This window comes from Phanerochaete carnosa, assembly GCF_000300595.1.
Source record: "Phanerochaete carnosa HHB-10118-sp unplaced genomic scaffold PHACAscaffold_1, whole genome shotgun sequence".
Classification (NCBI taxonomy): Eukaryota; Fungi; Basidiomycota; class Agaricomycetes; order Polyporales; family Phanerochaetaceae; genus Phanerochaete; species Phanerochaete carnosa.
In genome coordinates, this window is record NW_006767628.1 from 2,186,528 (window position 1) to 2,211,463 (window position 24,936).

The 24,936-nt window shown below is 54.6% G+C and overlaps 9 protein-coding genes across 9 annotated transcripts in view; 4 read left to right on the top strand and 5 right to left on the bottom strand.

Moving 5' to 3' along the window:
* PHACADRAFT_246815 (uncharacterized protein) overlaps window positions 1–547 on the bottom strand; it is a 2,988-nt gene extending 2,441 nt beyond the window's left edge. The window contains exon 1 of the mRNA XM_007390110.1: window positions 190–547. The gene's annotated coding sequence lies outside the window, so the exon portion shown is untranslated. The remainder of the gene's footprint in view (window positions 1–189) is intronic.
* A 187-nt stretch (window positions 548–734) lies between these two features.
* On the top strand, window positions 735–2,671 carry PHACADRAFT_246816 (uncharacterized protein). Its single transcript, XM_007390111.1, has one exon. The coding sequence runs from the start codon at window positions 839–841 to the stop codon at window positions 1,505–1,507; it is 669 nt and encodes a 222-aa protein (XP_007390173.1). The 5' UTR covers window positions 735–838; the 3' UTR covers window positions 1,508–2,671.
* Window positions 2,672–3,268: 597 nt separating this feature from the next.
* On the bottom strand, window positions 3,269–4,816 carry PHACADRAFT_133456 (uncharacterized protein). Its single transcript, XM_007390112.1, has 10 exons — window positions 4,801–4,816; window positions 4,704–4,743; window positions 4,377–4,648; window positions 4,182–4,324; window positions 4,110–4,130; window positions 4,041–4,057; window positions 3,869–3,987; window positions 3,769–3,815; window positions 3,574–3,708; window positions 3,269–3,521 (listed from the first exon to the last, which is right to left on the bottom strand). Coding segments are annotated over exons 1-10 (837 nt in total). The 5' UTR covers window positions 4,802–4,816; the 3' UTR covers window positions 3,269–3,479.
* A 606-nt stretch (window positions 4,817–5,422) lies between these two features.
* On the top strand, window positions 5,423–7,744 carry PHACADRAFT_246819 (uncharacterized protein). The gene is made up of 9 exons (XM_007390113.1): window positions 5,423–5,650; window positions 5,709–5,776; window positions 5,829–6,239; window positions 6,716–6,834; window positions 6,889–7,020; window positions 7,077–7,186; window positions 7,238–7,387; window positions 7,440–7,582; window positions 7,634–7,744. Exons 1-9 carry the CDS (start codon window positions 5,481–5,483, stop codon window positions 7,642–7,644), a joined length of 1,314 nt encoding a protein of 437 aa, XP_007390175.1. The 5' UTR covers window positions 5,423–5,480; the 3' UTR covers window positions 7,645–7,744.
* Window positions 7,745–8,152: 408 nt separating this feature from the next.
* Window positions 8,153–17,374, top strand: PHACADRAFT_155836 (uncharacterized protein; the record flags this gene model as incomplete). Its single annotated transcript, XM_007390114.1, has 41 exons — window positions 8,153–8,239; window positions 8,296–8,432; window positions 8,487–8,783; window positions 8,926–8,948; window positions 9,002–9,175; window positions 9,235–9,455; window positions 9,518–9,640; window positions 9,693–9,734; window positions 9,786–9,809; window positions 9,865–10,310; window positions 10,363–10,409; window positions 10,462–10,523; window positions 10,575–10,882; window positions 10,932–11,009; window positions 11,064–11,462; window positions 11,515–11,880; window positions 11,930–12,026; window positions 12,086–12,580; window positions 12,633–12,652; window positions 12,710–12,759; window positions 12,812–12,908; window positions 12,961–13,136; window positions 13,184–13,212; window positions 13,268–13,470; window positions 13,526–13,627; window positions 13,680–14,081; window positions 14,139–14,428; window positions 14,481–14,583; window positions 14,631–14,689; window positions 14,739–15,085; window positions 15,138–15,255; window positions 15,305–15,342; window positions 15,393–15,561; window positions 15,617–15,773; window positions 15,833–15,859; window positions 15,909–16,702; window positions 16,751–16,843; window positions 16,898–16,948; window positions 17,005–17,088; window positions 17,143–17,235; window positions 17,289–17,374. The coding sequence occupies 41 exons, from the start codon at window positions 8,153–8,155 to the stop codon at window positions 17,372–17,374; spliced, it is 7,014 nt and encodes a 2,337-aa protein (XP_007390176.1).
* On the bottom strand, window positions 17,272–19,836 carry PHACADRAFT_133462 (uncharacterized protein). The gene is made up of 11 exons (XM_007390115.1): window positions 19,735–19,836; window positions 19,465–19,580; window positions 19,395–19,413; window positions 19,137–19,326; window positions 19,046–19,077; window positions 18,954–18,990; window positions 18,369–18,898; window positions 18,163–18,306; window positions 18,025–18,102; window positions 17,890–17,963; window positions 17,272–17,782 (listed from the first exon to the last, which is right to left on the bottom strand). Exons 1-11 carry the CDS (start codon window positions 19,802–19,804, stop codon window positions 17,636–17,638), a joined length of 1,437 nt encoding a protein of 478 aa, XP_007390177.1. The 5' UTR covers window positions 19,805–19,836; the 3' UTR covers window positions 17,272–17,635.
* Window positions 19,837–20,002: 166 nt separating this feature from the next.
* On the top strand, window positions 20,003–21,988 carry PHACADRAFT_203883 (uncharacterized protein; the record flags this gene model as incomplete). Its single annotated transcript, XM_007390116.1, has 10 exons — window positions 20,003–20,018; window positions 20,073–20,185; window positions 20,238–20,283; window positions 20,340–20,416; window positions 20,473–20,550; window positions 20,611–20,866; window positions 20,921–21,090; window positions 21,154–21,186; window positions 21,239–21,469; window positions 21,524–21,988. The coding sequence occupies 10 exons, from the start codon at window positions 20,003–20,005 to the stop codon at window positions 21,569–21,571; spliced, it is 1,068 nt and encodes a 355-aa protein (XP_007390178.1). The 3' UTR covers window positions 21,572–21,988.
* Window positions 21,989–22,158: 170 nt separating this feature from the next.
* On the bottom strand, window positions 22,159–23,394 carry PHACADRAFT_203884 (uncharacterized protein). The gene is made up of 4 exons (XM_007390117.1): window positions 22,888–23,394; window positions 22,542–22,828; window positions 22,404–22,487; window positions 22,159–22,341 (listed from the first exon to the last, which is right to left on the bottom strand). The coding sequence occupies exons 1-4, from the start codon at window positions 23,266–23,268 to the stop codon at window positions 22,164–22,166; spliced, it is 930 nt and encodes a 309-aa protein (XP_007390179.1). The 5' UTR covers window positions 23,269–23,394; the 3' UTR covers window positions 22,159–22,163.
* Window positions 23,395–23,908: 514 nt separating this feature from the next.
* PHACADRAFT_246836 (uncharacterized protein) lies at window positions 23,909–24,866 on the bottom strand. Its single transcript, XM_007390118.1, has one exon. It carries the CDS (start codon window positions 24,810–24,812, stop codon window positions 23,985–23,987), a length of 828 nt encoding a protein of 275 aa, XP_007390180.1. The 5' UTR covers window positions 24,813–24,866; the 3' UTR covers window positions 23,909–23,984.
* Between the last annotated feature and the right edge of the window lie 70 nt (window positions 24,867–24,936).

Consider the following 24,936-nt stretch of genomic DNA (forward strand, 5'->3'; position numbering starts at 1 on the left):
TGTCCCATTCGCAGTCGGTGTGGATGCATCGCGGGGGTAGAGGACGGGGGACGCGAATATGCCACTGCTGTGGCCGAGGAGGTACGGGAGCAGGTAGAGGGCGAGAGACATGGTGGCCTGCACGAGGCCATGGCAGCCTGAGAGACTAGTAAGGGATACTCATCAAGTCATCATGCCAATCACACTTACCAAAAGAAGCTACGCAGATCGGCGAAGAATCTCTCCTGGGACGAACATCGCGAATTAAACGATGAATATACCAAGAGTCTCCCAGCGACAGTGAGAAACTGGTGACCCGCGTATCTCTCGAAACATTGAGTGTCAATGCTGGGCGACAGCACTGCACGAAATCGAAATCGACGCCCGTTACACCCAAAACATGCCCGCACGTCGCCGTACGTGATCTCTTTATGTTCGCAGAGTGACGACGTTCATCTTCTGCCTCGTATGATGCCCTGCAGGCCGTATGACGTCCCGGATGATGCTCAGCGGTCATGTCAAGCTATAGATACTTAGCAGTGGTCGCGGACAAGAGACGAGATTGTCGACGTCACGAGTGTCGGCAAGAAACTACTGTGAACGATCGTATAGTGACAACCGAGGGCGAAGCGTGACGCTTTATGACGACCGACCGACTGCTGCCATACAGTAACGTGTCATATCGGATGACGCCCATCTCACGGCGAGGCATAGGGTGAGAATCAGAGTGGTGGGACGTATCCTTTCCTAGAAAGCGTCGTAGTTCGTCCGAAACACCGCCCGCCGCAGTTATCAGATTATAAGGTCGCCTGAGAGATCTCGCCACACAGTGCTCGCCGCCTGAACCACGACTACCACGATGAAAGTCTTGATACTAGGAGCTACAGGCCCTTGTGGCCAACTGCTCATACAAGAGGCTCTGGCCGCAGGACACTCCGTCGTGCTCCTCGTCCGTTCGCCTCACAAACTCCCCGACTCGATCAAGTCGAACCCATCGGTGACCGTTATCAGTGGGCAGCTTACCGACGCAGAGCTCGTCGGCAGGACCGTAGCCGACGTTGACGTCGTGCTCTCTGCGCTCGGCCCGCCCGTGTCCGTCACCAGCGGCCTCACCTACCCCTCCGACACCCCGCTCGCGCAAGCGTACGGGCTTATCATCGCTGCGATGAAGAGGCACGGCGTGCGCCGCCTCATCGCGCTCGGGACGTCGAGCATCAAAGACGAGCACGATCACTTCAGCGTCGTGTTCAAGACGCTCGTTACTGGGGTCCACCTCTTCGCACACGGCGCGTACAAGGACGTCGTCGCAATCGGAGATAGAGTGAGGCACGAGGGAGGCGATCTAGACTGGACGATCGTGCGGGTGCCCGTACTTACAAGCGACCCGGACAAGACCTACATCGCGGGATACGTTGGGGATGGGCATGTGAAGCCCAAGCTGGCGAGGCCTGCCTTTGCGGCGTTTGCGTTGCAGGAGCTGGACAAGGGAGAATGGATTCGCAAGGCTCCCCTCGTCTCCTCCCCATGATGAAAGGCTATTCTAGTTTGACGATTAGGAAGTAAGTGTATGGTCTCGGCATGTCCCATAACACATGGCTTACGAACCGCCACAGATGCCTCGGACAGAATCCAACAGAGTTTGCAGCATACGAGTTTATGTTATAGATTCTGATAGAGTCCTGGTGCCAGAGAGCTTTTCTATGTACAGTACATTTATCCCATCTCGTGAAACGTCGAACGATGACTACTACGGCCTCCCGCGAGGCGCGATCCAACGCAGCGCCACAGGAAAGCAAGACGCATGAATGATTATCAGCTGATATAGTCTATACAAATACAGGGCTTCTGTCGGTCCACTCCTGTGCTGTCGCATCAGTGCCGAGAGGTCTTTGGCTTCTTCGGTTTACCCCACGCCTGATTCTCGTCCTCGAGGTCTTGTGCCTGTGCACGGCCCGGGTATGTATCATTAACAGCGGCGGATATATGCGCTCGAACGTGGACTTACGACCATGCCGAGGCTTGAGCTAGAGCGATACGACTATCAAACGACGGTGAGATTGTGAATCGTACAGCGGTCGCATGACTTACGTCAAGTGTCGAAGACAACGCCGTGGACACGCCACTCGACGAGCTCAGTGTACTCGAGTCGCTGTCTGAGCGCGCGATAGACGCGGGCTGGTGGACGGTCCGACCGTCAGCGGTGCGTCAGGCATCCAGTCTACCGGGTGTGTACACACCTTAGACGAAGACCAGGATGTGTGTGACAGGCGGTTCATGTTCAGTACAATTGAAAGGTTTGGAGAATGGCACAGCTCAGAGGGAGGCGACGCTGCAGTTGTGCCTGGTCATCCCAACACGAAGCGTCTTATATACACCTCGTCAGAGTATCCGCCCGAGTCTGTCCTTGTTTCACAAAACCGATCTGACCACCGGCCTAGCCCTAATTCGCTCTCCTCGAGTGGGTCTATGATCGGCGACGGGCACCTACAGAGAAAAAAATACCATACAAGCAGCAAATGTACACACACTCGCACGCGCGATGTCTCGCTGGCGGCCACAGCCGCTGACAGATCGCTCGACTTTAGAGTTGGCTGGGGCCGGTCACGGGGAGTGGAGTGGCGATGTCTGCTGCTCGCGGTGTCGGCGCTGCCAGGCCGTGCGAGAAACATACTGCACCCGCGACGGAAGATGAGGCGAGCACAAGGCGTCGTGCGTCAGCGGGGACAGAAGCTTAGCGAGACGCTGGGCTCGCGGGAATAACTGCTACGCAGAGCACGTGCGGGAAGAGCGTGCAACTTTTCGCACACGTCGAGTTGTAGTGTAGGCACGAAAAGGACCCCTTTCGTCAGGCTTCTGACAGCAGGTCGCCGCAATATGAGAGTTTACCATTTAGCCAGTAGCTAATTTCCTGTCGCCCATAGCGGTCAAGCCCCAGTGTGGATGCCGACATGGCTTCCACGCTCTCACGGCTTGAAAGAACTTTGTAGTGCCTCAATCCTTGCATGGAAGGAGGAGAGTTAGGACAGCGTCTCGCGGTCCGCATGCGCAGCACTGGCACGGCGAAAACTTGACTGAATGTGTCAAGATGACGATTCCAAGTAGCCCTAATGGAGTGACAGTGAGATTATGATTCACACATAGGCAGAGTGAATGTGCGTTAGACCCGAGTATGGGGCAACAGGCCTGCGACTCACCTGGACCAACCGACCTGTCTCTAGACTGCATCATTATCAAGCTGTTGAGAGATTAAGGATGCATAAGTCAGTTTTGGGTACCTGGCTCTTGTAGCTCTCGGGAAGCCAGGCTGCGGATAGCAACATCGTAGGAGTATCGAAGGTCCATATGGAATAGCCGTTGTACGTTAAGGATACATGAGATACGGGGATAGATAGATAGCTCTACGGGAGAACAAATCAATAATCTAAGGTGCGTACTATACCTCTGGCGAGAGCAGTCTCGAAGCGGACTCGGATATTGTGCGGGATCGAAGGCGACGGTGATTACGACGCGGGGAACAGCGTTCGCCAACCCTTTTTCAGTTGCTGCACGGCCGTGAACAAATGTGGAACGGAATGAGACGTAAATGTGACATACCTCGAAGAAGACGAACATCAGCACAGTATTAGGCCCAAGGCGGACGAAGGCGGGCGTCCAGCCTTTAAACAGGAATCGCGGTCCTTCTGCTTGTAATGACCGCTTAAGCACGTTGAACGAAGATTCGCTTGAGGACTGGTATGGTGATGCGAAGCTGTCAGTACATGCGCAGCTAATGACGCGTGTGGAACCTACCGCAGACATGAGGCGCGACCTAAGTACGTCCGCGGGCGCGCATACGGCTATTGGCCGACAGATCAGTTCGTGGCTGATCGAATTCGAACATGCGACGTACTGGTGGCGATCGTTCCGGCAAGACAGCTGGAGACGGTGTGGCACAAGAGATTGTCCCGGAATTGGTAGTCTACTATTGGCAGGCGATGTGCCACGAGTGTAGTTTTGATATAATCGTATCTAAAGCAGATGTTCGAGACACGTCCGTGCCGAGTCGGAAATCTGATGCTTACGATCCTACTTGGGAGGCCTAAGTAGCGTCAGCACGACAAGTGTAGTACAGAATACCCCATATAACTCACATTCATGAGGACAGCTCGCGTCTTCAGCCTTAATTTAGGTCACATCTGCTAAAATTGGACAGGAGAACGCACCGTGTTCGCGCCTAGCCCGCGAGTAAGGCCTTTGAGTCCTTCGGTTTTGATGAGGCTTACTAGGCCGCTTAGGGCGTTAGAGTAATTATATCTTTGTTCTGGCGGCTTGATGGAGTCGCTCGTCATACGGACAAGCAGGATGTCTAATGTAGGGTGAACACGCAGGATTTTGGGCCAGTAGGGCGGAGTACGCACCTGCGGGATTACCAGCAACCCCACCGACACCACCAGCAACCATGGCACCTATAAACAATTGTGTAGCGGACGGTTTCCCACTTCTAGAGAGAGTCTCCTTGATCTTCTCATATGCACCCAGTCGAGTGAGCGAATAGGTCATTTGCCGGAGGATGGAAGCAGAGAGACCGGTGTAGAGACTCCGGACGCCTGATCGCGAGACGGTCGCACGGATGACAGAGAACATGCCCGGATGCGGCTGGCCAGGCGACGGCTTGATTGTCTGGAGACGACTGCATCACGGACATGAGATATTAGACAGATAGAATACTGCCGTAACGCGCTCACACTTTGGTCAAATCTAGAGGATGGGTGAAGGCTGCCGCCACTGTACGGAGAAAACGGCTTCAGACTGACGCGTCGGTAGAGGTGCACCTTCACTCACTTGAGCCCCCAACGCCTGATACACGACATGTAACATCAGAATGTCAGCGTTATGGCTCAGTACGCTAGATACTGACCTCCGAGCCTAGACGAGAGTATGAGGTCATAAAGGGATCGTTCTGGTAGCAAAGCGTGCGGTGACTAACCAGAAGGGATATGTTTGCTGTTGGGGTGCCATTTCTTGTTCAACCAAGCTGGGAGTTCTGCCTAGCTTGTGTCGGAACGCTTTTACCGGGAGGTCGTTTTATAGTGGACGTGCATGCCTGTGCCTGCCCGCGGGCCTGGTCGTAACGGTTCCATCGGCCATCATTGCCGACGCGCGCGCGCGCTGCGGGTATTTTAAATGAGTGTGCCAAGCTTAGCATGCTGCGCGACGACGAGTCGCAAGTCGCAAATGGGCGGCAAGGCAAGAGAGAGCCTGTTGGTTTGCACCGAGACGTAAATATCGGATTTTTTGCCATTCGCAGATTCAGCTCACAACTGAATTGCCTGCGAGGCGTGACCAGAAACAGGCGCCCATTTTGCCCGCGTCTCTCCGGCCGGCGCCGGCCAGGTCCGTGCGCACAGGTTGGATTTCCACACGTTCGTTTTCTCCACTACCACCACCACCTTCTCCTTTGTCCTCTGCTTTCTTGTTGACTCGCTTCCAACTTCAACACCGACACCACACAAACAATAAAAATGAGCGCACACGACAACGAGGAGCTGATCGACTACGAGGACGAGCACGACGTTGTCGCCAACGGCGCCCCCGCCCATGCGGCAAATGCTGTCACTGTTTCGCAGCCAGCCGCTGACGGGGTGGCAGAGGATAAGAAAAACTTTTCGGGCATTCATTCGACGGGTTTCAGGTGCGTACACCTGTCTTTTGCAACCGTTCGGACTGTCAACTCATCATAACCGCCACAGGGATTTCCTCCTGAAGCCTGAACTTCTGCGCGCCATCTCTGACCTCGGTTTCGAACACCCATCCGAAGGTAATTCTATCGTTAAATGGTGGCTGGAATCAAGACTGACGTGCATTTTCAGTGCAACAAGAGTGCATTCCCCAGGCCGTCCTTGGAATGGACGTACTCTGCCAGGCAAAGTCTGGACACGGTAAAACCGCGGTTTTCGTTCTTGCCACGCTCCAGCAGCTCGAGCCTGTGAACGGCGAGGTCTCTGTCCTCGTCATGTGCCACACTCGTGAGCTGGCGTTTCAGATCAAGAACGAGTACACCCGGTTTGCCAAGTACATGCCTGATGTACGGATCAGCACCTTCTTCGGTGGAATCGGCATAGACAAGGACAAGGCTCTCCTCGTAGACAAGTCGAAATGCCCTCACATTGTCGTCGGCACACCTGGTCGCCTCAACGCGCTTGTCAGGGACAAGTCTCTGGACGCCTCCAAAGTCAAACACTTCGTTCTGGACGAGTGCGACAAAATGCTCGAACAGCTTGGTTAGTCATCACTCGCATTTCGGCGTTACTCCAGCACCCTGTCACCCGGGCATGCACACCAGACCTGTGCTGTTCCTCTTTACTTGCGTCCGTCACCCCGACCTTGTGGGTTTCATGAAGCTGTTGTCGCAATGTCTCCTGTCTGCAGCCCTTGGCGCGATTTGAAGCGCTGAAGCACTCCCCTGCACCCCCGCGATATGCTCTGGCAACCGGTCGGCCGGACCTGTTACGGATTCGTCGTCGAGGTTGAGAAGGGCGAGAAGGACGGTAGTGGAGGAAGCGGACAACGCTGTCGAATCGGCTGCTCCTCAAGAGGCGGCGGTGATCCCGAGATGAAGACTTACATTGGTCGTGACCATGTCGCACGCTTTCTTTCATCCTCACTGCTACTTTTTGCTTTGACCCTGCTTGCGTTTATCCTTGCCTATTGCTCATGTGTCGACGATTCATCTCACCTGCAAACCCGTTCCCACCAGACATGCGCCGCGACGTGCAAGAGATCTTCCGGGCGACTCCCCACCACAAGCAAGTCATGATGTTCAGCGCGACGTTGGCGAAGGAGATTCGAGTTACTTGCAAAAAGTTCATGCAGAACGTGCGTTTTTCTTCCGCTTGACTTTGTTTTGAGACTGAGTGTTTTGTCATGCAGCCTCTTGAAATTTTTGTCGACGATGAGACTAAGCTCACGCTGCACGGTCTGCAGCAGCACTACGTCAAGCTGGAAGAAATTGGCAAAAACAGGAAGCTCAATGAGCTGCTCGATACCCTCGAGTTCAATCAGGCTCGTCTCCTCACTCGTCGAGGGCGCGTTTTGTACTAAATTGGAGTCGTATGTAGGTTGTCATCTTTGTCAAGTCCGTGGCACGTGCCATTGAACTGGACAAACTCCTGGTCTCGTGCAACTTCCCCAGTATTTCTATCCACTCGGGCCTAGGCCAGGAGGAACGGTGAGGACCTCTACAATGTTATACGCGGTCAAATAGTTAACGGTTGCGCAGTATCGCGCGTTACACTGCCTTCAAGGCCTTTGAGAAGCGTATCCTTGTTGCTACTGACATCTTTGGTCGTGGTATCGATGTCGAGCGTGTGAATATTGTCGTTAACTACGACTGTCCGCCCGACGCTGACAGCTACCTGCATCGTGTCGGGTACGTGTCCATAACTCGAACAATGAGTACTGCTAATCCGGATCTATCCTAGTCGTGCTGGCCGGTTCGGTACCAAAGGTCTCGCCATTACGTTTGTGTCGTCCGAGAGCGACCAGCAGGTGATGGCTCAGATTCAGTCCCGCTTCGAGGTTGCGGTGCCTGAATTACCGGACCACATTGACCCCGCTTCTTACAGTAAGTTCTTATGTAAATTTTCGTGCTGCTCTTGCTCATGCTGGCTCTTAGTGACATCTTAATTCCGTGTCTGTCTTCCGTATTCCTGCTGTCTTATGCCTTTCGTAGTCTGTAACTGTACGACGTCTCCTTTATCGCCAAAATGGATTCTGGTGCAAAATCTGTCAAGCTGCGACCGAAGCTAGCCTCCCAAGTGTGCTCCTAGATTGTGTGGCTGCGGCGGCGTATATTCTGACTGTGTGGCGGGATTAGTTGTGGCATGAAGAGCGGGCTACTAGTGCGTCGGGATCACTGTCACAGGGTCAGGGGCATCGATCAAAGGGTTGGAAGCCAATGGGAAGGCCAGAAAGAGGTGGAGTCGAGACCCGAATTGCTGCGATCAATGATGTCACACCGACGGAGTTTTTCCCGTTTTATTTCTCATGATCGCAAGTATGTTAGCTGGGCAACGTCCCCGGCGCTTTGTCCATACATGGAACGTCTGAACTGGTGCCGACAATACACATAACCGCTTGTCTTCCACCCCCACTCCGCCATTGGCCTGTAACCGAGCGTTTGCATACCACTGCCATGCGCAGAAAGTATGCTTACCCAGCCCTACCTAACCTCTTCTTCAGAGATGGCGTCCTTTCCGTGCCCGGCTATACGTTCGAGAAGGTTGGTAATCGCCCTGATGCGCCCTCTCAGTCCTAACAGCCCTCACCACGACACAGGCCGTACCATGGGAGGACACCGGCAGCACGACTCAGCTCGCAGAGGGAATGAGTCTTAAGGATGGCTCTAGCGTCCTCGCCAAGATTGCCTCTGCCCATTCCAACGCTTCGATGTGCATCGAACGAGAGGCCCACATGCAAGTACACGTTCCATTCCGCCCTGAGGTGCGATAACTGACGGGGCTTTGCAGCCTTGCGCGCATGGCGGGCAACATTGACAGCTCCAACGTTGTCCTCCGCATGATCGACTTTTTCAACATCTCCAAAGCGAACGGCGACTGCGTCGTCCTCTTGCTCGTCCACCCCGGCCTCAATCTGCTCGGCCGGTACTTCCCCCCCGCAAAGGTAAATGATCTGTTGCTCGCAGACGTGTCGCGTGCGCGGCCGTCCACGTCGCACGGGGATGTGTACATGACCGGCATCGAAGAGATGGACATGGTCGAGGATATCGAGCCCGTGGAAGTCATGGATCTGGCATCATTCCTAGAGTACGTGATCGAACGGCGCTGGAACGCAATCGGCGTCTGACTCGCTCGGCCTAGGTTTGCGATACAAGCAACGCGTGCGCTTGAGCTTATACACGGGTATGTGACCACGCTATTATTTCCGGGCCCTACTCATCCTCCGTAGATTTGGGATCATCCACCGAGAAGGTACGCGGTTCCCCGGCGCCTTCTTGTCTTGCATATCGCTGACGGTGCCGCAGTACGCGCCAACGCTTTTCATCTCAACGCGCACAGTGGTCTTGTGCGGCTCGTGCACTTTGGCAATCGTGCCGTCTCGCTAGAACAGTTTGGTGTTCCCTCAACGTTGGTGCTCCGGTCGGACGCGATGGGAGAAGCCAAAAAGCTAAAGGTTAAGGAAGCTCTATGCTATCTTGGTGCGTGTTGTGCAACGTGCCCCGCGTGTCGATTGTTTCTAAACGAGGGAATCATATAGCTCCCGAGCAGACCGGGGGTATGGAATCGACAACAGAGGACCAGAGAACAGATCTATACTCGTTGGGCACCCTCTTCTGGACGCTACTTGTTGGTCGGGGCACGCTGCCTTTTGAGGGCGGTCCAACAGAACTCCTACATGCAATTGTTCAGAAGCGCCCGATGCCCGTACACGAAGTGCGGAGAGACGTGCCCCAAGTGCTCGCTCTCATCATCGACAAAGTACGTCCCGGGTAATTAACCCGCGAAGCATGACAGCGTCTCAGTACATATGATCTGCACAGCTTCTTGCGAAATCGCCAGACGCGCGGTACCACAGTGCAAGCGGTCTTAAAACCGATCTTCTGCAGTGTCAACGCTTGCTACTGAATTCGGTGACTCTTGTGACAGAGCAAGTCTCGACAGAAGTGAGTGCATACTTCTCATTACCTCGCTGCACGTGCGCTTACATTTGTCCAGCTTATACCCATCTTCGAGATCGGCACGCAGGATCGGTACACCGTAAGTGTCCGCAGTGTAAAGTATGAGCCGTGTGCTGAACGGTTCATATAGGAGTTCACGATCCCATCACCTCTCGTAAGTATCGGTCCCGAGTACGCCTCATGCTGATGCTCATCAACGAGATCAACAGTTCGGCCGCGAGAAAGAGTTAGACACCATTCGAAACGTCATCCGTCATGCATCGACAAACTACTCACGCCATCTGGGTACATCGAATAGCTCGGTCATCATCAGCTCATCGAGCCATGGTACAGGCACACAAGCGGACGATCGCTCCTCCACGAGCTCATCCAGAAGCGAGACCATGGTGTCGCCGAATGGGAGTGTAAACGCGCCAACGCCGATGTATCTTTCGTCCAGCTTCCCGCCGAACTTTACGAACAGGAACGAGATCGCCAATGGGTCTGCAGGGAGCCCCAGCGCGTCGGAATCACAGGGTCCGCCGTTACTTCGTTCGAGAGAGAAGCTTTCGCTGAGTCCTGCGGTACTAGGCAGCGATGGGCTGAGACGCGCTGCGTTGGGACCCTCGTCGCGCCGTGCACGCACGCACGCGGTCATTGTTGTGGGTCCACCTGGGTAAGTGTCTACGACAGATGCCCAATGAGCGATAATTTACAGGAATTTATAGAGCGGGGAAGAGTTCGTTGGTCTTGGCTAACCAGGCACGATGGAGATGCAAGTTCATCCTTTGTTTACATGGCCAAGTTGTAACTGACGTACTCCATAGCCCACGGTCTCTGGGGCCAGTGCAAGTTCCAGGATAGCGAAGTATCTCCCTTCGCGTCCCTGGTGAGTGACTGGCGCCGCTTCGCAGCAGGCCTGCGTTAACCTATGTTTCAGCTGTCCTGCCTGTCGTCCGTCCTGCGACAGCTGATCGTCTTCCACACGGACCTCCACCGGTTCGTGACGGCACTCCGAGCACGGCTCGGCCCACAGCTGCAGAACGTGCCACTACTGTACCAGGGCGTGCCCGAGCTCAAGGACATCCTCCTGCTATTCGACATCAGCCTGGACACCCCGCAGGAAGCGCTTGAGACTCACGAGCTCAGGGCGCGGTTCGAGAGCCTCGTCGAGAGCATGTTCGCTGTGCTAGCCGAAACGAGACTGTTTGCGCTGTTCTTGGACGACTTACAGGACGCATCGAGCTCGTGAGTCACCAGAAGTTGATCCTTGATGTGGTGGCTCAATAATATCAAGGTCATTGGATCTCATTCGCGCGCTAATTAACTCGAGAAGTCGCCTGTTGATATTCGCGACGGTCCGCATAGATACACCGTAAGTGTTTAGCACTTGTATGCCCTTGCCCGTGTACTGATGGCCTGTATCCAGGGAGGTGCTTGAGAGACTGAAGCCGATGTTCAATAATCGCTCCGCAACGTGGATCCACTTAGAGCCTCTCAGCTTTTCAGCTGTGTCCTCCCTCGTCTCTCGCACGCTTCGTCGATCCAAGGAGGATTGTCAGCCGCTCTCACGGATAGTTCACGCGGCATCGCTCGGCAACCCGTTCTCTGTACGGAACATGCTTGCGACATTACAGCGTCAACACTTCATCACATATAGCTGGGAGAAGAATCACTGGGAGTATGAGATCGAACCCATCGAGAAGAGTTTGGCGCAGAAGAAGAACGACTTGAATCCGAACGACTTGTCGTTCCTCATCGCGCAGCTACATGAGCTTGACGAGGACGCGAAGAAATACCTCGTCTGGGCATCGTTCTTCGGATCAACGTAAGCGGTTCGAGCACGCCGTCTGTTGCCATGTTTCTGACACCACGTGCAGGTTTAAGGTCACCGAAGTCGCATTCATGATGGACTGGGAGGACTCGAATGGGAGCAGCAGCGAGGACGACACCGACGGCTTGTCAAATGTCACTAGGGCTGTCTCGCAGATGGGCGCGAGCGAGACTTCGTCGAGCACGACGCGCGGCTCGATGCGCGGGCTGCAGCTCGCGATCCAGGAGGGCTGGCTCGTTCAGCGCGCGCGCGACATGTGCAGCTTCGCGCACGACAGGTACCGGCAGGCCGCGCAGGCGGAGGCGGCGACCCTCCCTGAGGGCTCGGTCGCGAAGATGTCGTTCAGGATTATCATGATGATGATGCATGAACCCATACCTGACATTTACCGGATCGCGGAGCATGCTAAACAGTAGGGCAGGTTGTCAACGTGCTGAACGATTGCTGACCTATATCTGAAGGTGTCTGCCGCTGTTGCGAGAGCATCAGCGTAGAGACGAGTTATTGGACCTTTCTATTGATGCGGGCGATTCTGCGAGAGCACGGGGTGCGCATGAGGTATTTGCTTATCTTCCATGGCCCTTTGCCCTCATGTTTACGAACTCGATGCTTTGCAGTTGGCGCTCCAGGCGTACCTCAACGCGATATCTCTCCTCGACGATGACCCGTGGAGGTCACATCCGGGAAGGACAATGACTTTGTACCTCAAGCTCGCGGAGCTCTCGACATGGAGAGGCGACTACGCCAACTCCGACTTTTACATTGCGGAATGCATGACACGCTCGAATGAGCCCGAGAACAAGGCGCAGATCCTCCGCATCCGATCGCGCAATTACTTCATGCGTGGGAACTACACCGAGGCGCTACGAGACACGATCAACGGCCTGCATCTGCTCGGCGTGGACGTGAACCCGACGCCGTCACGGCGCGAGGCGGATCAGATGTTCGAGGACGTGAAAAATGAGATCCTCGCGGTCGGGTTTGAGGAAATCCTCGCAATCCCAAGGGCGCGCGACCCGCGCACGGACATGGCAATCTCCCTGCTGAACGATGCGGGTGCGAATGCGTACTGGAGCGCTGGCGAGGGGTTTGCAGATATCATTGGCTTGACGGTACGTCGTGTGCTCTCATGAATGACGTCTCAGAACTGACTCCACCTCCAAGACGATACGGCTTGCACTGAGGTATGTCCGACCCGTATATCACCATCCTGCCCTCATCAACGTATCCGTCTTGAGCAGAGCTGGGATGTGTCCGGGCACTGCGCTGGGATTCTTCTGGGCTCTTGGCGGTGAGTAATGTTAATGATATAGTCTCAAACCCACGAACTGAGGTGATGCAAGCCGCTGCAGAAAGGAGGGAGCTTTACAGATTCTCTGCTGATCTCGGTAAGCTGGCGCTGCACCTTGCGGACCAGTATGGGTCTAGCCATGAGAAATGGTGCGTCTCCTCCGCTCTTGGCTCGTGTCTTGTGACTGAACATTCTTTTTAGCCGTGCGCTACTCCTCTTCTGCCCACTCGTGTCGGGATACGACAGTGCTCATTTTCGGACCAACGTTCCCCGCCTAGAACAAGCGTTGAAGTTCGGCCAGAGCGCGGGCGACAGGCTCTATTGCAGCTTCTCAAGCCTTCATCTCATCCAATGTCGCCTCTTCATTTGCGATCACCGTATGTATCCTTAGCTTTCATCGCGGAGACGTTTTGACATGTTACAGTGAGCGAGCTGCTACCTGCGGCTGAGGAGGTGTGTGCTCGTGATACCTTTTGACATTGTATTGTCATAATTGACCAGCTTCCAGTCTCTCAGCGATGTCACTCTGTGGTCTCAGAACAGTGACCTTATCGTCTTTTGTCAAGTGCATCTGAACACCGTTCGCGCGTACGCCGGAATGACGGACGCCACCTCGCCCGACACCATATTTGAAACAGCCGATTTTAACGAGAAGGAATTCTTGGCGCTCAGCGAAGTGCAGTCCGGCAACTTCGTCCTTGTGATGAACTGGTGCGTCTCCTGAGAGCCTTTGGGTCGCTACCGAGGTATTCAACCATCGGCACAGGTATAATGCTTTCAAGGTGGCTTCGCTGTATTGCCTTGGTTTCCATGAGGCAGCCGCAGAGTTGGGTTTTTTTGTCTACGAGACACGCGACAAGCACCCAAAGTGGGTATGTCTCTTGGGTGGATGTCGAGTGTTACTGATACTGTCTGCATAGCCATCGACATTCGCGCTACGGACTGTTCTTCCACAGCTTGGCGCTGACCTCTTGCATCCGTAAGGCCGACCTGAACGCGGAACAATACGGTCGCTACATGCGCCAGATCGACGCCAACCAGAGCTATATCAGGAAGTGGCTGTCGTCGAGTCCGGTAAACAACAGCACATGGGTTGCTCTCGTGGATGCGGAGATGGCTTCTCTTCTCAACAGTCCGGATGCATTCAAGCTCTATGACGTAGCGGTGAGACTGGCTGTCAACAACGACTGGCTCCTTGAGGAAGGCTGGGCCCTGTTCCTCCAGGGAAGTCATTTTATCCGGTGTGGAGTGGAGGGGCTCGGTGCAGAGCTACAGCGTCGTGGGACATCCCGGCAATCGCAGTGGGGAGCGAGGGGCATTGCGTGCGTGCCTTAATTCTCGCCCTACTTCCATCGTCTTCTCAACCATAGCCCATACAGCGATTATATGTCGACCTTGCTCGACAATCGGTCGCCACTCTCTTTGAAGCGCCATATCTTCTCGACTGATGCCGCAGTGCAAACGGACACGGTCATGGTCAGCACGAACCCGCCGCTCGTGGACGACGAGGATATTTTCCCTCAGACAATCAAGACGAGCTCTACGGATGAAGACGTGATCAACAAGCTGACTGCTGCGGATCTTGCGTCGATCCTCAAGTGGAGTCGAGAGATATCCAGAGACATTAACTTGTCTCTCGCGTTGCAGCGACTCACTGAGATTGTGACTGGTAAGTGCTACTTCAACTCTTCGCACTCGACATGGTTGACCCCTACCTGCAGAGAACTCTGGGAGCCAGACTACGTGCGTTGTCATCGCACGAGAAGCAGGAGACTACACTGTCGCTACAAGTATGACACCCCCAGAGGCCTGTCAAGTACATGAGTAAGTCGCTATGTCTATCTGGTGAACATCTCTAAGTTTGATTCAAGGAATCCTATACCCGTCCGGGCGATGCAAGACCCGCTTCAGAGAGCCGTCATCCAACATGGTAAGCCAAGATGCTGGTGACATAACATACTGGCTAATTAATATTGCAGCGCTCAACACGAAAACAAGACTTTATCTGGAGGATGTTTCGGCTGAGCCACGGTTTTCATCCGAAGCACGGGAGAGTATCCATCGGTCGATCATCTGTCTCCCTATCTTCAGCAACCGTGGACAGACATTCGGTGCCGTCTACCTGGCGTCGAAGTACGCGTTCTCTCTGAACACAGTCACTGTGCTTAGCCTGCTGTGCGAGCAAGCCAGCGTAGGCATATCCAACGCACTCCTTTTCCGATCTGTTCAGGCTGGTACTCGCGAGAATCTGAAGATGATTGCTGCGCAGAAGGAAGCCCTGGAGGCCGCGCGAAAGAGCCGAGAAGATGCGCTGAAGGCTACCAAGGTACGTCACGAAGTTACTACTTGTGTAGGCTGGCACTCAACTCTTTGCATAGATCAAGAGTAATTTCCTGGCATCCATGAGCCACGAGCTGCGCACTCCTTTCAGCTCGTTCTATGGCCTGCTGGACATCTTGACTGGGACCGAGCTGAACGCGGGGCAAAGAGAGATTGGTGAGTCATTGAGAGAATGGTTACTTGTCCGTCGCTCATGAAACGGCAGTCACGACTGCCAAGCAATCGTGTGAGCTGCTGCTCAAGGTAAGGGGCGTGCAATTGACCGTGAAGTTATGACTTACAATATTGTCCAGATCATCGATTCGATCTTGGACTACAGCAAGCTCGAAGCATCTGCATTAAAGCTCGAGTTCTCTCCGCTCCCGGTCGAGAATATAATCGCTGACTGCATGGAGCTTTTACTACCCATGGCCGCGAAGAAACTAGACCTCTCATTTGACATCGAACCTGACGTACCGCCATGTACGTATTTTTTTCCGATTTGCGCGTCGTCTACGACTCAATTGAATGCCTTCAGGGGTAACCGCCGACTATGCTCGCATAAGACAAGTCCTGATGAATCTCATTGGCAATGCGGTTAAGTTTACTGCCAATGGATTCGTTCGAGTCACCTGTACTGTTGATCGCAGCTCGATGCCTACCCCTGGAGAGGTTCACTTGAAGTTCGTGATTCAGTAAGTGATCGCAGTCGTATCAAGTCCCGCGAGTCGAGACTCACGCTGCATGTGTATAGGGATACGGGTATAGGACTAAGCTCTAGGTGTGTTTCTCGATCCCCCTCAGTTGATTGCGGCTCATGCGACTTCCAGCGACGTCGACCTCTTATTCGTGCCATTCCAGCAAGCTGACAACTCTTCTACTCGCCGATTCGGTGGTACAGGGCTGGGACTGTCGATTTCGCGTCAGCTAGTGAAGCTGATGGGCGGTGCTATTGGTGTACAATCAGAGCTCGGAGTTGGCTCCATGTTTTGGTTCACCATCCCTGTCAAGATCTGCAACGAGCCCGAGTCTCAAGAGGTCAGTGTGCATGCATTAACGGCTTCACTCTGGTCATTGAGCTCATTGTACTCGCAGGCTTTGGCGGAAATCGATCAACTGAAGGCACAGCTTATGACCCCATACCCACTGCGGATTCTAGTTGCATCTCGGTCTCCGGCAACTCTCTCTCTTCTCAGCACCATGCTCGGCGGCTTCTTCGTAAGTTCTGTGTCCTCTATGGAAGAGGCGCAAAACTTCCTCCGCGAGGCCGGCAATGTCCATCCTCTCCTGGATTTCGTTCTCCTCGATGAACAATCAGAAACACGCGCGGACGAGTTCTGTCGATACTTGCACGAGTTCCCGGGCGATCCATTCCGAGATACGAAGATTATACATCTTTACACCCCTACCACCGATTCTACAGGTCATTCGACATTCGCAAATAACACACCCGGTGTGGTGCGGATGACAAAGCCTCCGCGGAAAGCAAGGTTGCTGCAGTTGCTGGCAATCCTCAAGAATCCAGAGCAGAAGCAAGTCTTCAAGGCTGGTGCTGCTGATCAGGCAGATGAACAGCAAGCGCTCGAAGCACGGACGTTGTACGGCAACGTCTTGATTGCTGAGGGTATGTTGCAGTTTGGTTGTCCTGATCTCTCGCTGACTTCCGGCGCAGACAATCCCGTCGCACAGAAGCTACTCATCAAGCAGCTCGAGAGGTTCGATCTCAACGTTGTTGCCACATTCAACGGTGAGGAAGCTATAGCAGGTACGTGTGCCTTCTGGCTTTGCTTGACATTTGCCACATAACACCCCCTCTCAGAATGGGAAGCACGGGGACCAGGCTACTTCAGCGTCGCCCTATTCGATCACCGTGAGTCCTCTTCGTTACTATAGCTGATATACGATCGTTGACGACGACGCTCCTAGACATGCCCGTTTGTGATGGCGTGGAAGCATGCAAGCGAATCCGTATCCTTGAGAATAAGCGTCGCGCTCAGACCTTACTTCCGAGTAAGTCGTTTTCACATGTGGATCGTACAAACCTTGGCCTGATCACACTTCCAGTCGTTGCTCTAAGTGCGGATTGCCAAGAATCTACAAAGCAGCTGTGCTTGAGTGCAGGAATGAATTCTTTCCTGAGCAAGCCTCTAAAGAGAAGTACGCGTTCATTTTATCGTGTGTTGACACGACATTTAAACGATTACCCGCAGGTGACCTTGTCCAACTGTTAATCCAGTTTGGGACACCCCCATCTATCCGCCTGCAACAAGACACTATACCTGCCGCTCCTTCGTAACATTATATCACTATTTAGTTCGTCGCGTCGCACCACATCATTGCTTTCCTCCTCTCTTGTATACCTCATGTTACATACCGTCGCATCTCGCTCTGTCGTCATCTGTATTCCTAGATGTAAGTTCCCGCGGAGAATCTAGCGTACATCTCCCGTCATCCTACATATTTTCTCTAGTCTGTACACTGTATCATATCACCCCGCGTATACACTATGTACTGTCAGGTATAGCTGAGTAGTGGTTTCTTGAGAAATGGATCGTCGTTAGGAGCGTGATTGTCGTCGTATCAGCAAACGTGAGTATAACGGCTTGTCGCCGACGAAGCACATCGATAGGAGCGAACACATGGCGAGGACACCGATGGAGACGTAGCATATCGCTGCCCAACCTTGCCGTACGTGGTCGTAAATCTACATATGACATGAGATGGTGTCAAAGCGATGAGAACAGAGCTCCCCTTACCTGCCCACCGATGATAGGCCCCACTATGCAGAGATTACGCGTCAGCGAGAATTACATACGCCAGTGTCGAAGACGTACGAGCGGAACCGATGCCAAAGCTCAGGTTGAAGGCACCGTACACATGTGCATCTGCAGCAATCAAATCAGCCTCGCAGTCATGCTATTGTGTGCTCAGAGACGACAAGCGTACATCCGATGCCCTCGTGCATGCGCGACACCGCGGCCAGCTCTGTCGTCAGCGGAGGGACTGTCGCGGCCAAGAAGAAGTCTGCGGGGGATTCGTTCAGCTGTAGTGGCGAGTATGGTGGAACAGAGGCTGCCTACGCACTCTCGAGGCAGAACATGGCGATGAAGAGCGCGAGGGGCCCGTTTATGGTGAGGAGCCCGAACCACGGGAGGATCAGGAGGAAGGAGATGCTGAGCGTCCATTCGGAGCCGTACCAGTCTGTGATCCATCCGGAGAGGGGAGACGCTGCAAGGGTACCGTATTATCACAACGGCTGTGCACTGGCCGACGCACGGTGAAGGACGTACATATCAGGGTCGGGATTACCCCACCGAGGTATATCAGGCCGACCCTTGAGGAGTCGAAGTTCCAAACTGCTTGGAGATGCAGGGGAAGCGCGGGTTCCTGGCTCGCGTACGCGACACTACGATCAAGATCAGCATGAATGATGGGGGAAACGCTTGTTTGTACTCGCCCGTAGATTGCACTGCCGAACATAACTGTCAGCGCTCGTTTGGACGTCGCCAGCTTCCGAACCACAGCAATCAAAGACAGTTGTGGCCTATCTGGGAGCTGCATAGCTCTCTCTCCTGTCGCAGACTTGTCGTCTTCAGCTCGCGTTTCAGGCACAGGGTTCTCTTGCTGGGCAGTCTGCTCCGAGTCGTCCGGCTCTGGTTCGGCCGCAGGGTCTACGCCGTACTTCAGCGCGTCTTTGCGCTCGATGATGAGGAGTCGCCCAACGAGGTCTACAGCGGCCAGGATGACAGCAAGGATGCCGGGACCATGGAAGCCGAAACGGTGGTACAGAAGTCCTCCTGCTAGTGGGCCAATGAGGGACCTGCGTTTGACATCAGCTTTGAAGGCAACAATGTGATATATACGTCGTTGAATACCCGAGAGAAAGACCGGTCATGGCCACACCAAGTTGTCCTGAGGTGCATGATCAACAATAGTGACGATGATAATGATGACATCTTTGGCTCACTTCCTACGATAGATTCGGACGCTGTATCGCATCTGAAGGAAGATGTGTTCAGCATGAGCTTTAGCTGTGACTCCGCCGCGCAAAGACTCACAGAAGTGCGAGGCCGACGATCCATATAATGGAAGAGCTTATGCCCTGGATAATCCGAGCCAGCACCATAAGCCAGTACGTAGGTGCCAGCATGAGCATGATCTGCGATCCAATCAGTATCACCTGGCCTAAGATCAAGGGCCAAGTCCTCATATTGTATCGTTCAGAGAACATGGCGATAGGCACCGTCGCTGCATGTGGAGTCAGTCCTCGGCTGCTGATGGTCGGACGCCATGCAACATCATATGTTCCAGCTCACATAGTACAAGTCCTGCAGACTTGATACGCGCGTCAGCACTCTCAAGCGGCACAAAGTAAATTTGGCATACAAATCCAAAAAGCAGCCAGCCAACGCGGCCCGAGACACCCTGGTAACCAAGACGCTCCAGTTGGAATGGGAGCACAGGGATTACAATAGAATACACGAGCACATCGGTCATTACACCTATTTAAAAAAAAGAAAGAAAAATTAGCCGAAAGCTGGATACCCTTACAAGTGGTACTTGCCGAGTCCTACGACTGTGAACGCCTTGGTTAGCTTTCTGCCGGCATCTCGCGGCGCGACTGAGTGGCCATGCACTGCTGGTTGGGTAACTCACCGAACGTCACGTACCACACAGAACTCCTCCACCGGAGTCCCCAGGGTTTCGACCGTTGCTCTCCAGACATGGCTGTCAAGGCCGTGAGACGGGGCCGCTGAGAGTGGTAGGACGGAAAGGCATGGGAGTCGATGCCGGCACAATTTAAAGACAACTGCTGGCGCCACAAAGTGGCCTCCTGCCGGAAGCGGGAGCCGCATTTGATCTTTCTGATCCGTCTTGGCGCGCAATTCGAACCAAACCTCTGCTCCCTCCCGTCTAGAGCAGGATGCCAGAGCTTCCAGGTAGGACCGTATGGGATATTAGATGATTTTATTTTGATTGAGTTGTCATAACAGAAGTCGAGAGAGCTGCTGCTCTGCTCAGAACGCTCGCCAAAGGGAAACAAATCGCCAGGGTCGAAGCAGTAGAAGACAATCTCGTGTTCTCGGACACGACTCACTCAGAATTTGTAAATGCGGAGCCTGCTGGTTTTCTAGAACTAGGCTGACTATGCTGCACAGGAGAAAGAACTCGAAGGTCGGACTGTGAAGGACGTCGCTCGATATGGTGTGCTATCCGTCACCAACCGAGACAATTGAAAGAAATGATATTCATCTGTGTAGGCAAGGTCTTCTACTTCGACCTCGACGGGGACGGGAGAATGCCTGTCCTTCATTTCGGCATGACAGGCATGCTTCAGGTCCGTCACATGCCCGACCGAAGTCCAGCCGCCTCCATGCTGACGTTCTCCGGCAGGTCAAGGGCCAGCTGGCGACGTATTACAAAGAGACGCCAAGGAAAGCGTCGACCGACTGGCCTCCCAGGTTTATGAAGGTAAGCAAAAGTACCTTCTCAGATCTCCTCTGGTGGCCTCAGTCGTCGATCGCACTTCAGTTCATCTTACACATCCGCGACGAGACGACAGGCAGTACCACAGAAGTAGCCTTCCTCGACGCGCGCAGGCTCGGCCGTGTACGCCTCGTCAAGTCGCCGCTGGAAGAGCCCCCGATCTCCGCGTTAGGGTTTGACCCCATCCTGTCCATGCCCAAACTAGAGCCTTTCAAGGTGCAGGTCTTGAGACGGACCTGCCCAATCAAGGCGCTCCTGCTGGACCAGTCGTTCAGCGCGGGCGTCGGCAACTGGGTCGCCGGTAGGTCCATCCACCGTTTCGTGTCTCTCGTGAGCTCTCTCATGTCAGGCTTAGATGAAGTCCTGTACCACGCGCGCATACACCCAGAGCGCCGCTGCCACACGCTCGACGACACGGAACTCGCGGCCCTGCATCTGCAAACGCACCAAGTGTGCCAGACGGCGGTCGACGTGAACGCGGACGACGCCAAGTTCCCGGGGGACTGGCTCTTCAAGCATCGCTGGGTGCGCCTTCGCTCTCCCGTTCACAAATAGCGCATGCTCCTGAACTGATCGCACGCATGGCAGGGGAAAGGCAAGAAAAAGCACACGCTGCTTCTCGTGAGCGCTTCGGATGCTCATGCGCTGTGCGTCGGCTGACAGCTACGACCAGCCCTCTGGAGAGCCCGCGACGATCAAATGGGTCACCGTCGGCGGACGGACGTCTGCCTTTGTTGCAGAGCTCCAGAAGCTGAGTGGTGGGGTGGCAGGTCGCAGCTCAAGGTCTCGTCGGCGTGCTAAGTCCTCCGCGGAAGACGAGGGCGAGGGCGAGGGCGAGAGCGAGAGCGACTTGACGCCGCTCGAGGACGAGGAAGTCCAGACGAAGCCTGGTCGCAAGAGAAAGGTATGCCCGGTTTGGATGCACTTGAGCTCAAAATGGCTAAAGGGTTGTGGTCAGGTTGCGGTCTTAGAGGTGACAAGGCGGACGCGCAGTAGGAAGACATAACACTGTTCTGAAGCTGATGGTTCGATCACCCGGGTGGTATATTTAGCAAGTCTGAAGGCTACAATCTTACAAAGTTCATTCTCGGTATAAGTCTGCATCCTATCCAATTGAGCTGCTAGTTATGTGGAAAGATTTCACTGATCTTGGTCCGACTCGGGATAACAACGGCCTGTACCATTCTGCCTGTTGTACCTATCTCACAGTGTGCACGCTTAGACGTCATAGGCACACAATTTGCCCCAATTTCAGCAGATTGAAGCAGTCACATATCATCCATTCGCAGAACCAGTACCGTCCGCAGAGCCTGGATCCTCTCGCCAAACGGTCTCCCAGAGTTGTATCACGCTCCCAATCATGAACGCCCAACTGCCCCAGAAGGTCGATAGTACGCTCTGATAGTTGGCCTATACGATGCTTTGTCAGGAGAGCGGGTGCTGAAAGACGGCAGGAAACATACTCCGGAAGAGGCCACCGCTGCGTACCCCAGGGCGCCGCACAGTGTGAAGCCGACTGCACCGACGAGGTTCCAGAATGCGACTTGCCTGTTAAACTCTGAGCTGAATGCCGTGCGACAAGGTAGTGCGGATAAAGCTCACCAGCCGAGCCTCAGGGGGGCAATCTTCCACCAAGCCTTCTGCTCCTCGAGCATGAGCAGAACCGAAGCGACCATGAAGCCGCATCCTCCGACGACCTGCGGCGTCCAGAACAGCACGACCGACACGGCGGTGTTCTTCTCATCAAGGGTGGGTATGACGTTAGGGAGACCCGTGCTGAGGGGGAGTGCTGGGTCAAACTGGGGTCGTCAATGTGCGTAAGTAGGGCGGCGGCATACATTGTGGATATCCAGAATACACTGGCGGCGAAGAACTGAATCAGCGAGGCCAGGAACCCGATGTCTCGCGGGGATCCTAGGCCGCTGTACAGACATCAGTGAGCCACACAAGGGAAAAGGCGGGACCCAAGTGCTCACACCCATCTGAGTGTCCGACCCTGCTTCGGCTTCACGTCCGTGGCACCATCTTCGTTGTGTGTTCCCACATGCCTCTCCAGATCTCCTCCAAGCCGCGCAAGATGTTCGTGGAACTCGTCGTACAGCTCGGCGTGCCCGGTGTTGGCGGGCAGGCTCTCGACGTACATTAGGTACGCGCCGACCACGAAGGACGTGCCGCCGACGAATGCCAGCCAGGCGGCGGCGTTCTTGTGTGGAGGGGAGGGCGTCGGGGAGAGTGGGGTATATAGCAGGTGCCCGTTGCATATCTGCAGGCGTTCGGTGTGGTCAGCCTGTGCTCCTGTATGGCACCAGTAGGAGAACGCACCCATGCAGCAGAACCGATAACGAAAGCGACCGCGACCCAGAAGGACACATCCCACACGAGGTGCACCTTCAGCATAGTATACGGATGCCGCAGCCGTTTCTCTGTGAGCATAACGGTGTGGTGTTGCTGCATTTTCTCGTCTGTCGGTCTTGAGGCATCTTGATAGCGTTGTAATGGGACGTGCTTGGGTGTGTATCGGTTTTTGCGGGACGCTCTGGAGGACCAATGCGTAGAGTTTGTTGGCTCGCCGGGCTGTGACGTCTCTGAGGGAACAAATAGCGCGTGTGTGGGGTGGAAGAAGGGGAGCGGGCGAGCTATCTGGGACGGATGAGGGTGGAGAGAGAGGCGTCCGGGCTGGTGGGACGAGTCTGAGGAAGTCATGAGGTTCGCGATGCTAGATTTCTACGGGACAGAGACATAAAAGAGTATCGAATTGCTGACCATGGAATGACGTCGAGAAGGACATGAAAAACAGCAACAGAGTCTCTCCACTAAACATGTCCGCGCCACAAAGCTCGCGCAGTCAGGCACAAAGGAGTCGCTAGGCGCCTACTGGGCTCATTGAATAGCTTCCGTCGAACGACATACACCAGCAGCGATTTCGTGGCATGCGAGGTAGTCTCTGATATTTTGGCTTTGAAAACACTTTCAGCGTAGCTTGAGTCAGGGATGGAGATAGCCAGCTGTCAGTTATCACGAGGCCACCTCCGGACCTCCTCGAGGCCTTTAAGAGTGCGTTGCGGCTTACTATACCATACATGGTGTGTATCGTGAACCACGGTTGCAAAGTGCTTCTTCCAGGAGGATCATAAAGGACCGTCGCGGTCGATAGTTTCTTAACTGCACGATATCATTGCGACACCGCACACAGAACCCTTGGCATGTGGTTTACACAAGCTAAAGGATCGGTGTGCAATCGTTGAAATGCATATGCAGAAAGTACTGAGTGGGGTGGTCCGACATTCTGTAACGTTCTTGTGTGAGCCGGGATCTACATCTGACAGGGAACCAGGACGTACGCAGTGTCTCTAAGGAGGGTTAAAACTGTACTTGTCGGTTCATGGATCTGTCGACGACCAAAGCTGTACTCACCTACGCTAACGGCTGCCGAAACAACCTCGCTGTGATTGCACTAACGGCTCTTTGTGCCAGTCTCCAACTTTTCTGGCTTCTTCTTCCACCTCTTCGATCATCATTCCGATCTCCGGCTCAGCCTTCAGGTCCAGCGGGGCCATATCACGTCCGAAAGCGCGTCCGAGTCTCTCGGTCAAACCAGAGATCTCTCCCTCTACACTCACATCATCTGGACTGTGCCTCTGCGACGCGTTCGCGATGCACGCCGCCTTGACGTCTTCAAGGCCGCACGCGACGACCTGGTCGAACCACGCGAGCGGCTCGGGCGTGACGTTGAGGGAGAACCCGTGCGCGGTGAGGCGGTGGCGGACCTGGACGCCGATGCTCGCGACCTTGTTGTGCGCGTCGAGGAACACGCCCGTACTGTCGTTCGCGGCGCTCGTGACGATGTCGTGCGCCTCGGCGAGGTGCCGCCGCAGCGCGGTCTGCAGCTGGCAGATGTAGTCGCGGATGCCCGTCGGCGGCGCCGTGCGCCCGAGGTCGAGCAGCGGGTAGCCGATGAGCTGACCCGGTCCGTGGTACGTGTACTGCCCGCCGCGCTTCGTGGCGACGAAGTCTGCGCCGATGCGCGTCAGACGCTGCTCGTCCGCGAGCACTGCCGGGTCGCTCGAGAGCTGGCGGCGGCCAGCAGTATAGACTGGGCGGTGCTCGAGCAAGAGAAGGATGTCCTTGTGTGTTCCTATCCGGCGTTGCGCAAGTTGCAGCGTGTGCAGCTGTTCCTGCAGTGCGAGTGTACGAACATAGGGCAGCGGTAGCCGAAAATAGTGGTAGAATATGGGTGGTAGAGACATCTCAGATCGTTCTCGCGGTTGGAGGTGGTGGAGGTGGACGGGTTGCACGGGACTCACTGACGCCCACTGCGAACTGTCTTTCCCGGAGCCGGTTTAAATCAGTGACCGACTCTTCCTGTTCGGG